Here is a 16,902-nt window from a genome sequence, read left to right on the forward strand (position 1 = left end):
CTTATATATGTTACTTATTAGCAGCTAGCTACCTAGCTAGCCACTGTGTTCCGATGTGTTTTCAGTTAGCGTTAGCGGCAAGCTAGCTGCTGTAATAGTTGAGTTGAGCTTCAGTTAAGACGCTGCGTACCGTACTTCATCATCACATTCGATTATTTATTACAAACAAATTCGAATTCAGCTGTAGGCATGAGATCTGTATCTTGGAGACTAATTGCATCCACAATGTAAGTACTGCAAGCTAGACTACTATGCAGTTGACACAACACAGGAGGTCCCTGGGCCTGAGAAGGGAAGGGAATGAGTTTAATGTGGCTATAATATGGAATTTTAAATGTGCCTAAAACTAGACTAAATTGTAATGAGTTTTCGAAAACTAGACTGAAACTAAGAAGGATAACTATGACTAAATGTGACTAAAACTAATATGCATTTTTGTCTTAAGACTGAATCTAAAAATAGCTGCCAAAATGAACACTGAGATAGGGGACCCCTTAATCTGCAATTCATGGTTGCTAGCTCTAATCAGATGTACTACCTAGGCTTATAAGAGAAGACTAACTTTGTATGGCAACGAACACCAATAACTAGAACTAATTTGACAGACTATAAACCAATGTGATACACGTGCTCTCTATCTATACAGTAAAAGTGTTGCTTACGTTTGATACTACACCTACAGACTAACTCTAACTGCATTAAGTCTAACATATAGGCCTATCTTACAATAAACTTTAAGTAAAGCTGGCTATGTAACCGCATTCATTCTAATATTGTTGCAGAGATGTTTCCTTTTACCAAGATAGCAATTTCAACAATTCACTTAGCTCAGTAAGTCAGTATAACGAAACTCTGAGATACCCTCATATGTCTAAACGTCAGTGGAGCCAAAATATAATGGTTGAGCTTGGTTGCTTGCTAAAATATATTGGAAGAAGGCCCCACTACACTGATTGAGTAGATGTAAATACATGTTATTACACGGCTCTTCTTAATGCTGTAGAATGCTCCATTCACTTGAATGGGGCTTCCCAACGTTCTGCGGTCAACTATTTTCCGATAACTGACCGTTGCTATGCAGTTAATGACCGCTGTCAAGGAAAGTGGCCTTTTTGCCTCTGATTCACATCTTTCGTAGCACTCCGCAAGTAGTACGGTAACTTATCAAGGGAGTTTCAGCGGACGGTTGAGCAGCTGTGTTCTAAAGAATGTTCAACTGTCTTTGAAGTTCAACGTCTTTGGCGAACTATTTCTCTGCTTTTTAACACTACGTATAGTAACAAAAACAAATACATTGTAAAAAGACACACTGTGTTAAGTAATTGTTTTAGTTTTAGCCGTATAATAAGCGGGATAATGTATAGAACGCCGGTCATTGTCGGGAAAATAAGCCCCTTCACGGTGAATCAACACCCCTCCGCTTTGCGTCGGGGTGCTGTTCGCCCTGTCGGGGCTTATTTTCCCGACAATGACCTGCGTTCTATACATTATCCCTTACTTAATTCATAGGCACTTGTTCTCTCTGTCACAGAGCAAGCACACTCTCGCAGTTCGTTCACGAAACGCATTCTAGTTATAAGATACTATTTCGATTTGTTTTCCAAATACAGCGATGATGACCTTGTGTATCAACCATATGCCTACGTGTCAACTCCCAGACTGTTCATCCTGGTCCAATATCCAAAGGTTGCAAAAATGCATCCTAACAGCACTGCTTGCTCAATCAAAGTGTGGGAATCAAACTCTGCACACCTTTGATATCAATTAGAGATACAGTACTTGTCAGGTACAGGCCATCTATAGGGACAGAGCATGCCTGTTTACTGTGTCATTCAACATCAGAGACTCTGCCTGTAAATCTCCCTGTAAATTAGTGACAGCCTAATGGTGTGTATAGGTATACTACATACATTTCAGCTGTCCCCAAAAAATTATCACTTGCACTCAAACAATTCTCTGTCACCTTATGGAGGCTCCTCAGCTGTTCTCACAGCCTGATGGTTATTAACACCCAAGCTTCTTAGAATGGCCTTACTTAATAAATGTCCATTTCAACAATTTGAATGGATTTCACACTCTTGTCAACTACTGACCCTTGAGAGATCTTCAAGCTGTAAGTAACTGATGCCGTTAGCACACAAACTTGACCTTCAGACGTCTCCCTTCAGCACCGATGTAACAATAGGAAGAGGTGCTACATGCTGTTCTTCTCAATCAAACACAGGCACTCGCACAGGAATCTCACAGTGCTATCTTTGTGCTTAAGTGAGAAGACTAAGGAATCTATGATGTGCCAACAGGGCAGGGCAAAGTGAGGCTTTGTCATCAGATGACAGCTGACTGACCTTGGCCTTGACTGGACTTACACAGACACCAGCTGGGCTTTGTTTTAGGCCACACATGAGCACCTGTGACCATAAGAGAACACTCATAAACATCACCGGAAGAATTTCAGATGGAGCATACCATATACTATGTCCATAAGTCACAAAGCATCATTGTTTTTTATTGCATTGTTTTATGCATTTACATTATTTTTTTTTACGTAGGTACCGCTGAACATAACATTACGGTCTAAACATCAAAAACAGATAGCTATGTGTACAAATACTAATTTTCCAAAAGAAGACTACAGTAGTATGGGTAATTCTTAACTGATACTTCTTTTTTTTTTCATTGAGTAGCCATACTTCTTATGTGGCATCCTAGGTGCTATATTTAATCAATCTGCAACTAGTTGAATAAGGACAGCTCTGCCTAACTATATGCTTTTATGGATGGGAGCGTTGACACAATAATGATGGACTTACTTCCTTCCCCACTGACGTTGAACCCCATCACCCTCACCAAACAGACCCTGAAAACTCTAAAGAAATGCGTGAAAACCTGTAAAAAAAAAAAACCTAAAGAGGTACAGAATTCCAAGAAATATTATGATATGTGACCTTTTCATTGTTCCTTCTAAATCAGCATTACTGTATAGATCCAAAGACAATTGTTTACTGTACCTTTAACAGTACTGAATGACCCAGTTGCCCCCACCTTTCCATTCAAACCTAACTGGGGTGTTACCGCTGTCTATTTCTGCCACAGCCCTTATATGAGGGCCACTTGTTGTATATATAACAGGGAGTTGTGGCTGCTCACACTCCAGGTTATCGTCTCCATCCCATTACCCACAGGTAAGACAACCAGACCAATGAAATGATAATTTACCTAAAACTTTAAGAGTTTAAAGATCCAACAGTTCATTGTGATTATTTGATCATTCAAATGCTAATAATTAATATTGACATTTTAGGGCTTGATAGGTAATCTCTTTATTTTCTTTTTCATTTCAGAATAACCATTAGGAGAGTGAACATCTAAGGTACTGTAGGTGGTTTTAAAACTTGTGTCTATACTGCACTGGCAAAACAGCATAGTCAGCATAACAATTAGCTTACTTAAACCCTGAGCTCATACTGCATGTGTAATTTCACTGTGATTCTAAAGAATATTTAACTACTTAATGAGTCATTAATGGATATTCTCTGAGAACTGTGCTTGTTCTTTTTCCATCAACATTTGTCTTGAATTATACCATTTTATGATGAACTATCTGACTAATGATTAGTCGCGGTTGGTCATATTTTCACACTTTAACAAAAGTCATGCTGTCCAAAATCCAGTCACCAGGCTTGAGATATTTTTGGTAAAATAGCTGTGCTTGCTTGTCTATGATGTGATTTTTATATTCAGACAATCTAATCTACTCAATCTATCTAATGAACATTATCAAGGACTAAACCATGGGTGACGCGATGATGGCAGAGTTTGGGAAGGCGGCTTCGTTTCTGAGAAAATCAGATATGGAGCGTCTGGAGGCCCAGACTCGTCCCTTTGACATTAAGAAGGCATGCTTCGTGACGGATCCTGAGGTTGAATTTGTGAAGGGAATGATTGTCAGCAGAGACGGGGACAAAGTCACCGTTGATACTGAGTATGAGAAGGTAAACAAATCAGTTTTACTGTATTCTTTCACATTTTATTTGAACACATCTTTTAGACTGTTTTTAGATTATTTAGACACATACATTGTCATTTTAAGACCTAAAGACTACAAAATGCATCTATATTCATCATTATATGTAGATTTCCATGATTGCAGAACTGTGAATAACACAAGACTTTTGACTTCCGATGAATAATGTCCGCACAACAAAGATTTGTATGACTGACATATTCACTCCTTCTCAAAGACTGTCACTGTAAAAGAAGACAACGTCCACCCCCAGAATCCACCAAAGTATGACAAAATTGAGGACATGGCGATGTTAACCTTCCTCCACGAACCTGCTGTGCTGTTTAACCTCAAAGAGCGTTATGCAGCCTGGATGATCTACGTGAGTACAATTACAAGTCTGTTTTCTCAGGAGGTTCTCAGGAGATGTCAGATATGTTCAAACAAATCATGATCAATCTCATTCCTCTTTGGACAGACCTACTCTGGGTTGTTCTGTGTCACTGTCAATCCCTACAAGTGGCTGCCAGTGTACGACCAGGAAGTTGTTGTTGCTTACAGAGGCAAGAAGAGGACTGAAGCTCCTCCTCACATCTTCTCCATCTCTGACAATGCCTACCAATACATGCTGTCAGGTAAAAAATAGTCTTTCTTCATATATTGAAAACAAATCTGAGTTAAGAGTTCTTAATTCATTAAGAAAAAGGATATTTAAAATATAAAGTATAATTACAACATATACATGTAAAAGATATATAAAATTAAATGAATTTGTTTGATTTGTTTGTTTAGACAGGGAGAATCAGTCCTGCCTGATCACGTAAGTACACTATAGTAATGCTGTTACTATTTCTGTATAAAGTGCTGGTACAAAATAACAACATAAAAACGAAATTCCTTGCCCTTCTTTCTAAGTGGAGAATCTGGTGCTGGAAAGACTGTGAACACCAAGAGAGTCATTCAGTACTTTGCCAGCATTGCTGCTGTAGGTGGAGGCAAGAAGGATCCGAATGACAAAAAGGTTGTTGAAATTAGACAGCTCCTCTTCTGTGTTTAATGCAAATTTCCCATTATCATAATGGTAGTGACACTGATAGGTGTTTCTCTTCAGGGAACCCTGGAAGATCAAATCATCCAGTGTAACCCTGCTCTGGAGGCCTTTGGTAATGCAAAGACCATCAGAAATGACAACTCCTCTAGATTTGTAAGTATAACTTTGGATTGACAAACGTAACTCAAGAAATGGAAATAAAATCCTAGCAATGCACAACAATGCATTATGAATACTAAAAAAATTATTTCCATGTTTTTGTCAGGGTAAATTCATCAGAATCCACTTTGCTGCAAGTGGCAAACTGGCCTCTGCTGACATTGAGACATGTGAGTGAACTTCAGTTAAATTACATCAAATCAAAATGTATTAATCCTTAAAAATGCTGAAAAACATTTATTTCCTAATCATTTGGCAGATCTCCTGGAGAAGTCTCGGATAACTTTCCAGCTAAAGGCTGAGAGAGATTATCACATCTTCTACCAGATCCTCTCTTTGAGGAAACCAGAACTGCCGGGTTAGAATCCTCAAACTTTAACATAACATGACATCACATATCACTTACTGAGGAAGAAACTGATGAGAACCATATTCTTCCATTTTAGACATGCTGCTCATCACAACCAACCCCTACGACTATGCTTTCATCTCCCAAGGACAGACCACAGTAGCATCCATTGATGATGGTGATGAGCTGATAGCTACGGATGTGAGTAAAGCTGCTGTTGTCTTTAAGTTAGCCTTCTGCTGGATAGAAACACATTGGATCATTTTTCTATTTGGTTCTGATCTGCTTATATCTGTAGGAGCCCTGCAATGTCCCTGTCCTTTTGAAGTATTACTATGTTAATAATAATAACACTTTTCTAGATACCCCAAGACGATGTGTGATGTTGGGTTACATATAGTTATATACACAGCTAGTGAGTGTAATTTCACCACTTTATTATTTCTGCTACAGGAAGCTTTTGATGTGCTGGGCTTCACTGCAGAAGAGAAGATTAGCATTTACAAGCTTACTGGTGCCATCATGCACTATGGCAACTTGAAGTTCAAGCAGAAGCAGAGAGAGGAGCAGGCAGAGGCTGATGGCACTGAGGGTATGTTATCCAAACACTTCTTCATTATGATGAAAAGCACCACTGTATCTTGACAGTCAAATGAACCTGACCACACTTAATAATAACCAAGGTTGTGACAAAGATTATTTTTGAGCTACTAAACATCATGATATAACTACTCCTATTGAAGGTTTAGATCGATAGCTTCCCTTTAAAATCATGGTCACAAAATTGTATTCATATAATGTATCAATGCATAAAGTATGTGTTTTTTAAAACAGATATGGACAAGGCTTGTTACCTGATGAACTTGAACTCTGCTGAAGTCGTCAAGGCCTTATGTAATCCAAGAGTCAAAGTAGGAAATGAGTGGGTCACCAAGGGACAAAATGTCCAACAGGTAGGAGAGATGCAAGTTTTGTCAGAACTTTGTCCCTTTGTCAATTAAGTATTAGGTTAAGGAATATTGAATACATTTATTAATTTTGTTTCCATTATTAACCTTGCATTTCGAAGGTCTACTATGCCATTGGAGCCCTATCCAAGGCAATATATGAAAAGATGTTTAACTGGATGGTAGTGAGAATCAACAGCCAATTGGACACTAAACAAGCTCGCCAGTACTTCATTGGTGTGCTGGATATTGCTGGATTTGAGATCTTTGATGTGAGTTTGTAAAACAAAACAGACATCTAGTTAATAAAGAAACCTGATGCTATAAAAGGCCAACAACATGTCTATCTTCCTTATAGTTAAATACCTTTGAGCAACTATGCATCAACTTCACTAATGAGAAGCTGCAGCAGTTCTTCAACCACCACATGTTTGTGCTGGAGCAAGAGGAGTACAAGAAGGAGGGCATTGTGTGGGTTTTCATTGACTTCGGCATGGACTTGGCGGCGTGCATTGAACTCATCGAAAAGGTGTGTAAATCTATAGTTTTTATGTATAATTATAACTTTTATTGTTAAAATATCATTTCTAAAACATTTTAAGATCTAGTTCCAGTTCCTTCCCTAGAGCAGTAAAATAACATAGTTGTTTCAGATATTAACTTAAAATGTGCTACGAAGGAGCATGAATGTGATTTTAGATCTAAATTGACAATGATCTGATATTTCTTATATCTACACTACAGCCCATGGGGATCATGTCCATCCTTGAAGAGGAGTGCATGTTCCCCAAGGCCAGTGATGCTACATTTAAAGCCAAGCTTTATGACAACCACTTGGGCAAGAATGCCTGCTTCCAGAAGCCCAGGCCAATCAAGGGGAGACCAGAGTCCCATTTCTCCCTGGTTCACTATGCTGGAACTGTTGATTATAACATTTGCAACTGGCTGACGAAAAATAAGGACCCCCTCAATGATACAGTTGTGGGACTGTACCAAAAGTCATCAATGAAGATGCTGGGACAACTCTTTGAGGGATATGCTGGGGCTGATGCTGGTAAGCTATTTATCCATTACATAAAACAAGACCTTTATTATTTAGATGTAAAATCAGGACTGAGGAACCAGGACTGACAATCAATAAAAAAAAACAAGCACACAACTGCCAAATACAAAAAAAAATAGATAACATTGGCAAAAGTTAAAAACTGGGGTACACTTAAGGGTTTCCAAGTTGTTTCCATTATCCAAAATTGAAATGATTTCAGTCCACATATAAATAAGGGTCATCAGGCATCAATTCCAACCTCAACCCCAAGCTGGAGTCTGTATTCAATTATGGACATTTATACTTTTGCTGCAGATGCTCCAAAGAGCAAGGAAGCTGGTAAGAAGAAGAAAGGTGGTTCCTTCCAGACTGTGTCCGCTCTCCATAGGGTCAGTATGACTTACTAGTTCATGTATGATGTTTCTGTTCATTATGCATTGTACAAAGGGTCGGTGAAAACGGTTTTATTATCATAGTTCTATACCTGTGAAAGACATACTCATGCTGTTCCGAACTCTCATTAAGTAAATACAAAATATTTTACAACAGGAGAACCTGAACAAGCTGATGACCAACTTGAGGTCGACTCACCCCCACTTTGTGCGCTGCATCATCCCCAATGAGACTAAGACTCCTGGGGCCATGGAGAATCCTTTGGTCATGCACCAGCTGCGCTGTAACGGTGTGCTGGAAGGCATCAGGATCTGCAGAAAGGGCTTCCCCAACAGGATCCAGTATCCAGACTTCAAACAGAGGTAAAATCTGTAAATGTTTTGTCCTGACTATATGATAACACTATGAGGACATATCAAACAGACCATTTAACTATTTTTCAGATACCGTATCCTGAATCCTGCTGCTATCCCTGAGGGACAGTTCATTGACGGCAAGAAAGGAGCAGAGAAACTTCTTGGATCTCTAGATATCGACCATGAGCAGTACAGATTTGGACACACTAAGGTGTTTCATTGTATAATGTTCCTATATACATCTTCAATATTAAATTAGCACATTTTGTTAAGCCTAATGAAACTCTAAACGCCCAAACTGTTGATTTTAAGGTGTTCTTCAAAGCCGGTCTCCTGGGTGCCCTTGAGGAGCTGAGAGACGACCGTCTCACTATCATCATGACTGGCATCCAAGCAAATGGTCGCGGCCTTCTTGCAAGAGTTGAATACCAGAAGATTGTTGCACGCAGGTAAATTGGTTTACTAATTAAATGGGAGGGTCATACTACCGAAGTGTCCACTTTTGGAAAATATCATTAAATGCATTTGTTTTTCTATATTGTATTTCTATATGTCTGTATATATATCTGTATTTCTGCATGTATACATTATTGCAAAAATTGGAAAAAATATGACCAAAACTGTCTATACATGATAGTTGGGACAAAAACCCTCATGGTTCTTGGAATTTATTATGGTCGATTTAAAACAAATATTGTCTAACTGATGACTCAAATAGGAATACACGTTAAAAGAACATACTGTATCATTAGGTAAGCTGGCACCATATAGTGTGTTAAAGGGGAAAACAAAAGGAAATTTCCACATACAGACCTGGGTCCATCTTCACAAAGCACCTTAAAGCTAAAATAAGCTCTTAACTTGTAGATATAGGAGAAATGTCAATCTTTCCTTTGGGACTCCAACTTTTTTAGAGTAATTCACAAAGCCCCTTAGCACTGATAGTTGCACCTAACCCTGGGGGAACTAAGAAGCGGTCAAGATGACTCATAACTCACTAAGACCAACTCCTAGTAGATAGTGGGTTGGGTAGCGTATTCCGTTATTACCTTTTCCCATAGCCTGTCATTATATATGAATTCATCTTTCTTTGCAATACGCCTCAAAGCGCATGCCCAATCACCGGCACACACCTGTCACTCATCAATCAATCACTAAGGTCATTAAAAGCAAGATCATGACTTGACATTAACCAGCCTTGGGAATAGGATTTTTGGAGAGAACTTTCAGTAAGAAACTTTTAGTGTGACTTAGGAGTACACTCAGTGGTAGGATCAAATGCTTTGTAGTGAATGTAATAGTCATGATGTGGGGAATTAATTTGGAGATTTGGATATTTACAGTATATAAGATTTAAGATGAACTGCCTTTGGCCGAGGAATCACTCGTAGTCATCTTACAACACATTTCTTCACAAAGAAGTAGAGCCTTTTTCTTTTCTTTTGAAAATGACATTTTGTTTTAGTCAGAGCAAAAAGAAATAATGTGATTCATGTGAACAGAAAATTGCTGAAATGGCTGAGGAAGTCATACTCACACACTGTATATCACATTTCTTCCTGAGCTCAGATGAGAAAGTGACAATATAATGACTATAACTCACATCAACCCTATTCTTCTACAATCTCCTGTTTGTTGCACACACAATCTGACTTTCCCTTTCAAATTTTAAGGGATGCCCTGCTCGTGATTCAGTGGAATGTCCGTGCATTCATGGGTGTCAAGAATTGGCCCTGGATGAAGATGTACTTCAAGATCAAGCCCCTGTTGAAATCAGCTGAATCTGAGAAAGAGATGGCCAACATGAAGGAAGAATTCCTGAAACTGAAGGATGCCTATGCTAAATCTGAGGCTCGTAGAAAAGAGCTGGAGGAGAAAATGGTTTCTGTTCTCCAAGAGAAGAATGACCTGCAACTTTCAGTTCAGACTGTGAGTAAAGCTTATTTTCAGTGTTAATAACAATTGCTTTAAACAATACATTTGTTTGACGTATAGATGAGGGAATATTTGTAAAATGAGCATTAAGCTGCCATGGCCATTTTCACCTACAGCAATCAATTACTCTTCACAGGAACAAGATGCTCTTGGTGATGCTGAGGAACGTTGTGAGGGCCTGATCAAGAGCAAGATCCAGCTTGAGGCCAAAAGCAAAGAGCTGACTGAGAGACTGGAAGATGAGGAAGAGATGAATGCAGAGCTGACTGCTAAGAAGAGGAAGTTGGAGGATGAGTGCTCTGAGCTCAAGAAGGACATTGATGATCTGGAGCTAACACTGGCTAAAGTGGAGAAAGAGAAACATGCCACTGAGAATAAGGTCAGTGCATGTGAAATAGGTGCAAGGTGATGGTAAGGGAACTCCCTTTGCTTAAATGTTTTCATTCTTTCTATTCCTTTAGGTTAAAAACCTGACTGAGGAGATGGCAGCTCTTGATGAAATCATTGCCAAGCTGACCAAGGAGAAGAAAGCTCTACAGGAGGCTCATCAGCAAACGCTGGATGACCTTCAGAGTGAGGAGGACAAAGTCAACACTCTGACTAAGGCCAAAGCCAAGCTGGAGCAGCAAGTTGATGATGTGCGTGTCCAGTTATCACCTTATTCAAATCTGTGTGTATTGCGCTGGTGTCTGAAAAATTAAAAACAAATTCCTTTCCTTTTCAGCTTGAGGGCTCCCTGGAACAGGAAAAGAAGCTAAGGATGGATCTGGAGAGAGCTAAGAGGAAGCTTGAGGGTGACTTAAAGTTGACCCAGGAAAATGTGATGGACCTAGAGAATGATAAACAGCAGCTAGAGGAAAGGATGAAAAAGTATGATTTCTGGATGACACATGAGACAAAACCATTTTATTTCATTAATTAATATTCCAAAATACAGACTACTATGTTAACTCTAAAGACGATGAAATCTGTTTTTTTTTTACCACAGGAAAGACTTTGATATGAGCCAGCTTACCAGCAAGATTGAAGATGAGCAAGCTATGGGAGCACAGCTCCAAAAGAAACTGAAGGAACTTCAGGTACAGAGGAAACAATTAGTAGAAAAGCTGAGTTTACAATATAAGATTTCATTTGAACACATTCATGTTTTCTTGAAAAAAAGGCCCGAATTGAGGAGCTAGAAGAGGAGCTGGAGGCTGAGAGAGCTGCCAGGGCCAAAGTGGAGAAGCAGCGGGCAGACCTGGCAAGAGAGCTGGAGGAGATCAGTGAGAGGCTGGAGGAGGCTGGAGGTGCCACTGCTGCCCAGATTGAGATGAACAAGAAGAGGGAGGCTGAGTTCCAGAAGTTGCGCAGAGACCTTGAAGAGTCCACTCTGCAGCATGAGGCCACCGCTGCCACACTGAGGAAGAAGCAGGCAGACAGTGTAGCTGACCTCGGCGAGCAGATTGACAACCTTCAGAGAGTGAAACAAAAGCTTGAGAAGGAGAAGAGTGAACTCCGTCTGGAGCTGGATGATGTTGCCTCCAACATGGAGCAGGTTTCCAAAGCCAAGGTAAAGTATGAAAACTTTCATGAACAATAGTGTTTATGTATCAAGAGTCAGGATGTTTTCTATTCTTTCTATTTTTATGAACAATATTCTTTTTTCAGGGAAATTTGGAGAAAATGTGCAGGACCTTGGAGGATCAGATGAGTGAATATAGGACAAAGTATGAAGAAGCCCAGCGCGGCATCAATGATTTTTCTATGCAGAAGGCTAAACTACAAACTGAAAATGGTACATAACAGTGACACTGTCATTACATGTTTAAACATTAACACTTGCATCATGCTATCATGACTAACTATCATGTCTCTTTTTAACAGGGGAGCTTTCCCGACAACTAGAAGAGAAGGATTCTCTTGTCTCTCAGCTAACTAGAGGCAAACAATCCTACACTCAACAGGTTGAAGACCTTAAAAGACAACTGGAGGAAGAAATCAAGGTGTTTAGAAACTATACTATAACATGAATTACACGAATGATGAACATACTGTTACAGCATAATGTAAGGTAAATATTAATGTATTCATTTTGGTTCTGAAAACTATTGACTTATTAGCTACTTCTATGATACATTTTTCCCAGGCTAAGAATGCGCTAGCCCATGCAGTGCAGTCTGCTCGCCATGATGCTGACCTCCTAAGGGAGCAGTTTGAGGAGGAGCAGGAGGCCAAGGCTGAGCTGCAGCGCAGTCTCTCCAAGGCCAACTCTGAGGTGGCTCAGTGGAGAACCAAGTACGAGACTGATGCCGTCCAGAGGACTGAGGAGCTGGAAGATGCCAAGTAAGTCCCCCTGACCTGATGCTGTATGAACTGTTTAAAATTGATGACTAAACATAGCTTTTAAAGTTGTAATCCACACTTTCAATCTATTGTTACTCAGGAAAAAGTTGGCTCAGCGTCTGCAAGATGCAGAAGAAGCTGTGGAGGCTGTTAATGCTAAATGCTCCTCCCTGGAGAAAACTAAGCATAGACTGCAAAATGAGATTGAAGATCTCATGGTAGATGTGGAGAGATCCAATGCTGCTGCTGCTGCCCTGGACAAGAAGCAAAGAAACTTTGACAAGGTAACTAACCCATTTCTCCCGACAAACATTTAACTTTAGACACTTCATGTAATATCGCAGGGGGAAAAAATACTGTTCCACATTTCAATTTGATCAGGTCCTAGCTGAGTGGAAGCAGAAGTATGAGGAGTCTCAGACTGAGCTGGAGAGCTCCCAGAAAGAGGCCAGATCTCTTGGCACTGAGCTCTTCAAACTCAAGAACTCTTATGAGGAATCTCTGGATCACCTGGAGACCATGAAGAGGGAGAACAAAAACCTCCAAGGTTTGTAAAGACATTAAATCACTGTCATGTGCGTGTAATTGAACATATGTGAACACAGTTTTGTTTACCCCATAGAGGAAATATCTGATCTCACTGAGCAACTTGGTGAGACTGGCAAGAGCATTCATGAACTTGAAAAGGTCAGAAAGCAACTTGAGCAAGAAAAGGCAGAGATTCAAACCGCTTTAGAGGAAGCAGAGGTATGTTCAAATAATATTTGAATCATTTAGATTGTGACTGTTTCTTAGACTTGCTAAGGAATGTTTTATGTGTATATAATAATGTCCTGATATATTTCAACAGGGTACTCTAGAGCATGAGGAGGGTAAGATCCTTAGAGCTCAACTGGAGTTCAACCAGGTCAAAGCTGACATTGAACGTAAACTTACTGAGAAGGATGAGGAGATGGAGCAGGCCAAGAGGAATCAGCAGAGAGTGGTGGATACCCTGCAGAGCTCCCTGGAGTCTGAGACTCGCAGCAGGAATGAAGCCCTCAGGATAAAGAAGAAGATGGAAGGAGACCTCAATGAGATGGAGATCCAGCTCAGCCAGGCCAACAGGCAGGCATCTGAGGCCCAAAAGCAGCTCAAGGGTCTCCACGGGCATCTGAAGGTTAAAAAGCAGTATATAACGTCAGTCATAACTGTAGATGCAAATATGTCCATGTGCATTTACGATTTCTAAAATGTATCCATCATAGGACTCTCAGCTTCATCTGGATGAAGCTGTCCGTAATAATGATGATCTCAAAGAGAACACTGCAATTGTGGAGAGACGCAACAATCTGCTGCAGGCTGAACTGGATGAGCTGAGGTCCCTGGTGGAGCAGACTGAGAGAGGCCGGAAACTGGCTGAACAGGAGCTGCTGGACGTCAGCGAGAGGGTGCAGCTCCTGCACTCTCAGGTAAAATCCATAACATGGTGGTTCTTCTGACTAATTCATAATGCGACACAGACTATCATGAACATTTTTGTTTTCCCACATAGAACACCAGCTTGCTGAACCAGAAAAAGAAGCTGGAGGGTGATACATCCCAGCTACAGACTGAAGTGGAGGAGGCTGTCCAGGAGTGCAGGAATGCTGAGGAAAAAGCCAAGAAGGCCATCACTGATGCTGCCATGATGGCAGAGGAGCTGAAAAAGGAGCAGGACACCAGTGCCCACCTGGAGCGCATGAAGAAGAACATGGAGCAGACCATTAAGGACCTGCAGCACCGTCTGGATGAAGCTGAGCAAATTGCCATGAAGGGTGGCAAGAAGCAGATCCAGAAGCTAGAGTCCAGGGTGAGAGCTCTATTTTACTGATTTGCGTTTTTGGCTTGTTCAGTCAGAATATCTTTTCAAAATATAGTTTTGACATCTGGTTCATGTGTCTACATAGGTGAGGGAACTTGAGAATGAGGTTGAGATGGAGCAACGGAAGGCCGGTGATTCTGTTAAGGGGATCCGTAAATATGAAAGACGCATTAAGGAGCTCACCTACCAAGTAAGTATAATTTTATAAAATGTCTGGAAAAATGTCTCGGTGTGTCTCTCCCCAACATCACATAGATAAACAGCATACATACAACATGCACTTACCTCTTAATCTACAGACTGAAGAAGACAAGAAGAATCTGCATCGTCTCCAGGATCTAGTGGACAAACTGCAGATGAAGGTCAAGTCCTACAAGAGAACAGCAGAGGAGGCTGTAAGTTTCCCATAATTCACCACTAATTTCATTCAGACATACTAGAGTGATCTGTTACTTAATTCCGTGACTAATTATGATTTTCAGGAGGAACTGGCCAACGGCAGCATGGGCAAGTTCCGCAAGCTGCAGCATGAGTTGGATGAGGCTGAGGAGAGAGCTGATATTGCTGAGTCTCAGGTCAATAAGATGAAAACCAAGAGCCGTGATGCAGGTGGCAAGGTAATTCACACACTACAATAAAATCCACTATCAATATTTTTCATCCATGCAAAAAAATCCATTGATATTACGTGGCAAGTATCTGCTTACTAAGCACATGGGTCTTTGTTTAAAACTAGAACGGCCAAGCAATTCACTCCACATAGAACAATAAACCTGTGCTGTATGTGAAGCTACCGGTTCACCAGTTCCGGAAAGATAGTCTGTCTGTTTTAAGTTTGCATGTAAATGTTCAGTGACCCATCTGCAAATAAGCAAAGTAAAGCCATCAAAGTCTACACTACCCACATTAGGTTTATACGATACAGTTGGTCCACTGTCAAATCATGTGCCACAGAGATTTATATTCATATAAACTGTAAAATCAGTTGTGAAGTCTCATTATTTTCATAAGACACTAAAGTCTCATTATCAAAAAAGCATTCATCAATCAAAAAGTCATACAATGTGCCAACCAACGGCTATTAATGCTAAAACTCCCACTCTAACCTGAGGCATAACCTTCTATCTGACAAGACAAATCACAGATCTATGTTCTTGCTACCAGCAGCTTTTCAGCCAATCACAACCAAAACTACTGGGCAGCAATTCACCTTGATAACCTATTTGCCTGATCAAGATACATATGTAGATACAAGATACGTATGATTAAAATAGATTATATATGCAAATCATATCTTTTCTTTTTCATATTTCCCTTGCAGAAAGGTCATGATGAGTGAAGAGTGAAGCTCTGACTTGGACCTTTCCTAAGAGCATGTCTGCCTTACAGTGATTTAGTCCTTTTAGCTGCTCTGTGTTACAGTAGATTTAATAAAATGAGTGTCAAATATTATTCTGGTTGTCATATTTCAGTGATTGATGATTTCATTAGTCATTGATGAAAAACCATCAAATAATACATTTTTGCTTCAAAGCAAAACATCAACTATAAAAGCAAGCAGATAATGAGCCAGCACAAGGCAGTTGGCACAAAGGTAGAAGTATGTACCTAAAAGCCTCTTGAAGAAGCTTATTTAAAAAAAAAAGTAAAAATGCATTATGTACATGTTACTAATACTAGAACGGCGGCCAGGAACGTTTAGGAATTTTGATGAAGGCCAGAAGGTTGCATTTCTGTGAGGGTTTTTCTAGTAAGGATGAGAAGTTGGAGAGGCTGGACTAACTTACTTGGGGGACTGAAAAGAATTGGCCCAAAATCTCAGAAAATCACAGAACAATCGATACTTACAGCGTAAACAATAATGTTCTTTGGTCACACTGACATCAATAGGTCCTCAAAGATAACATTAAAACTAAGGGCCTGATTTACTAACAGGATTGCGGCCATTTAAGGCGTAAAATAGCGGTCGTAAACATACAACGGTATTTACAAAGGAGGCGCATTTGAGTAGAGGCGCATTTTTACACATTGTGGGTGTGAAGCGCAACCAGATGGGAGGGAATAAGAAACCTGGGCGTGAAGCGCAAATATATGGGAGGAGAGAAGTTAAGTGTGCCTAATGATGTATTATGTGGTATTTACTAAAACTGCCTGGCGAGCGCACGTCTCTAATTTGCGGGCTAATTCTCCGCCTCATAAGAGCACGTCTTAACCAGGAAGTGCATTTCCATTGAGTCTGAAAACGTTGATATGGCAGCAGTTATAAGAGCAAGGCGAAGAAAGATGACAGAGACAGCGCACAGAAAGAATTTTTTTCAACTCGTATAACACTTTTTCAGTTAAGCGAACCACAAATCATTAGACGGTACAGGTTAACCAGCCATGCAATACTTCAATTACTGGACCAGATCAGAGATGACATCGAACCCTCCACGCGGCGATCACATTCCATTTCATCAGTTGTTAAAGTCCTGGCAACATTTGCAAATATTGGCC

General features: G+C 40.2%; 1 protein-coding gene across 1 annotated transcript; it reads left to right on the top strand.

Moving 5' to 3' along the window:
* The first annotated feature begins 3,141 nt into the window (after positions 1-3,141).
* Positions 3,142-15,856, top strand: LOC308378710 (myosin-7-like). Its single transcript, XM_080855678.1, has 39 exons — positions 3,142-3,182; positions 3,342-3,370; positions 3,783-3,992; positions 4,242-4,385; positions 4,482-4,638; positions 4,796-4,823; positions 4,919-5,024; positions 5,115-5,207; positions 5,320-5,383; positions 5,473-5,571; positions 5,660-5,763; positions 6,016-6,154; positions 6,397-6,515; positions 6,632-6,781; positions 6,868-7,038; positions 7,254-7,563; positions 7,870-7,943; positions 8,104-8,309; positions 8,391-8,514; positions 8,616-8,752; positions 9,977-10,232; positions 10,375-10,617; positions 10,700-10,876; positions 10,963-11,108; positions 11,227-11,317; positions 11,401-11,790; positions 11,889-12,015; positions 12,105-12,223; positions 12,367-12,563; positions 12,664-12,847; positions 12,945-13,110; positions 13,186-13,310; positions 13,414-13,722; positions 13,811-14,014; positions 14,098-14,394; positions 14,492-14,596; positions 14,706-14,801; positions 14,889-15,023; positions 15,728-15,856. The coding sequence occupies exons 3-39, from the start codon at positions 3,792-3,794 to the stop codon at positions 15,743-15,745; spliced, it is 5,811 nt and encodes a 1,936-aa protein (XP_080711804.1). The 5' UTR covers positions 3,142-3,182; positions 3,342-3,370; positions 3,783-3,791; the 3' UTR covers positions 15,746-15,856.
* Positions 15,857-16,902: the final 1,046 nt, after the last annotated feature.

The sequence above is a fragment of the Sprattus sprattus genome (assembly GCF_963457725.1).
Source record: "Sprattus sprattus genome assembly, chromosome: 17".
Classification (NCBI taxonomy): domain Eukaryota; kingdom Metazoa; phylum Chordata; class Actinopteri; order Clupeiformes; family Clupeidae; genus Sprattus; species Sprattus sprattus.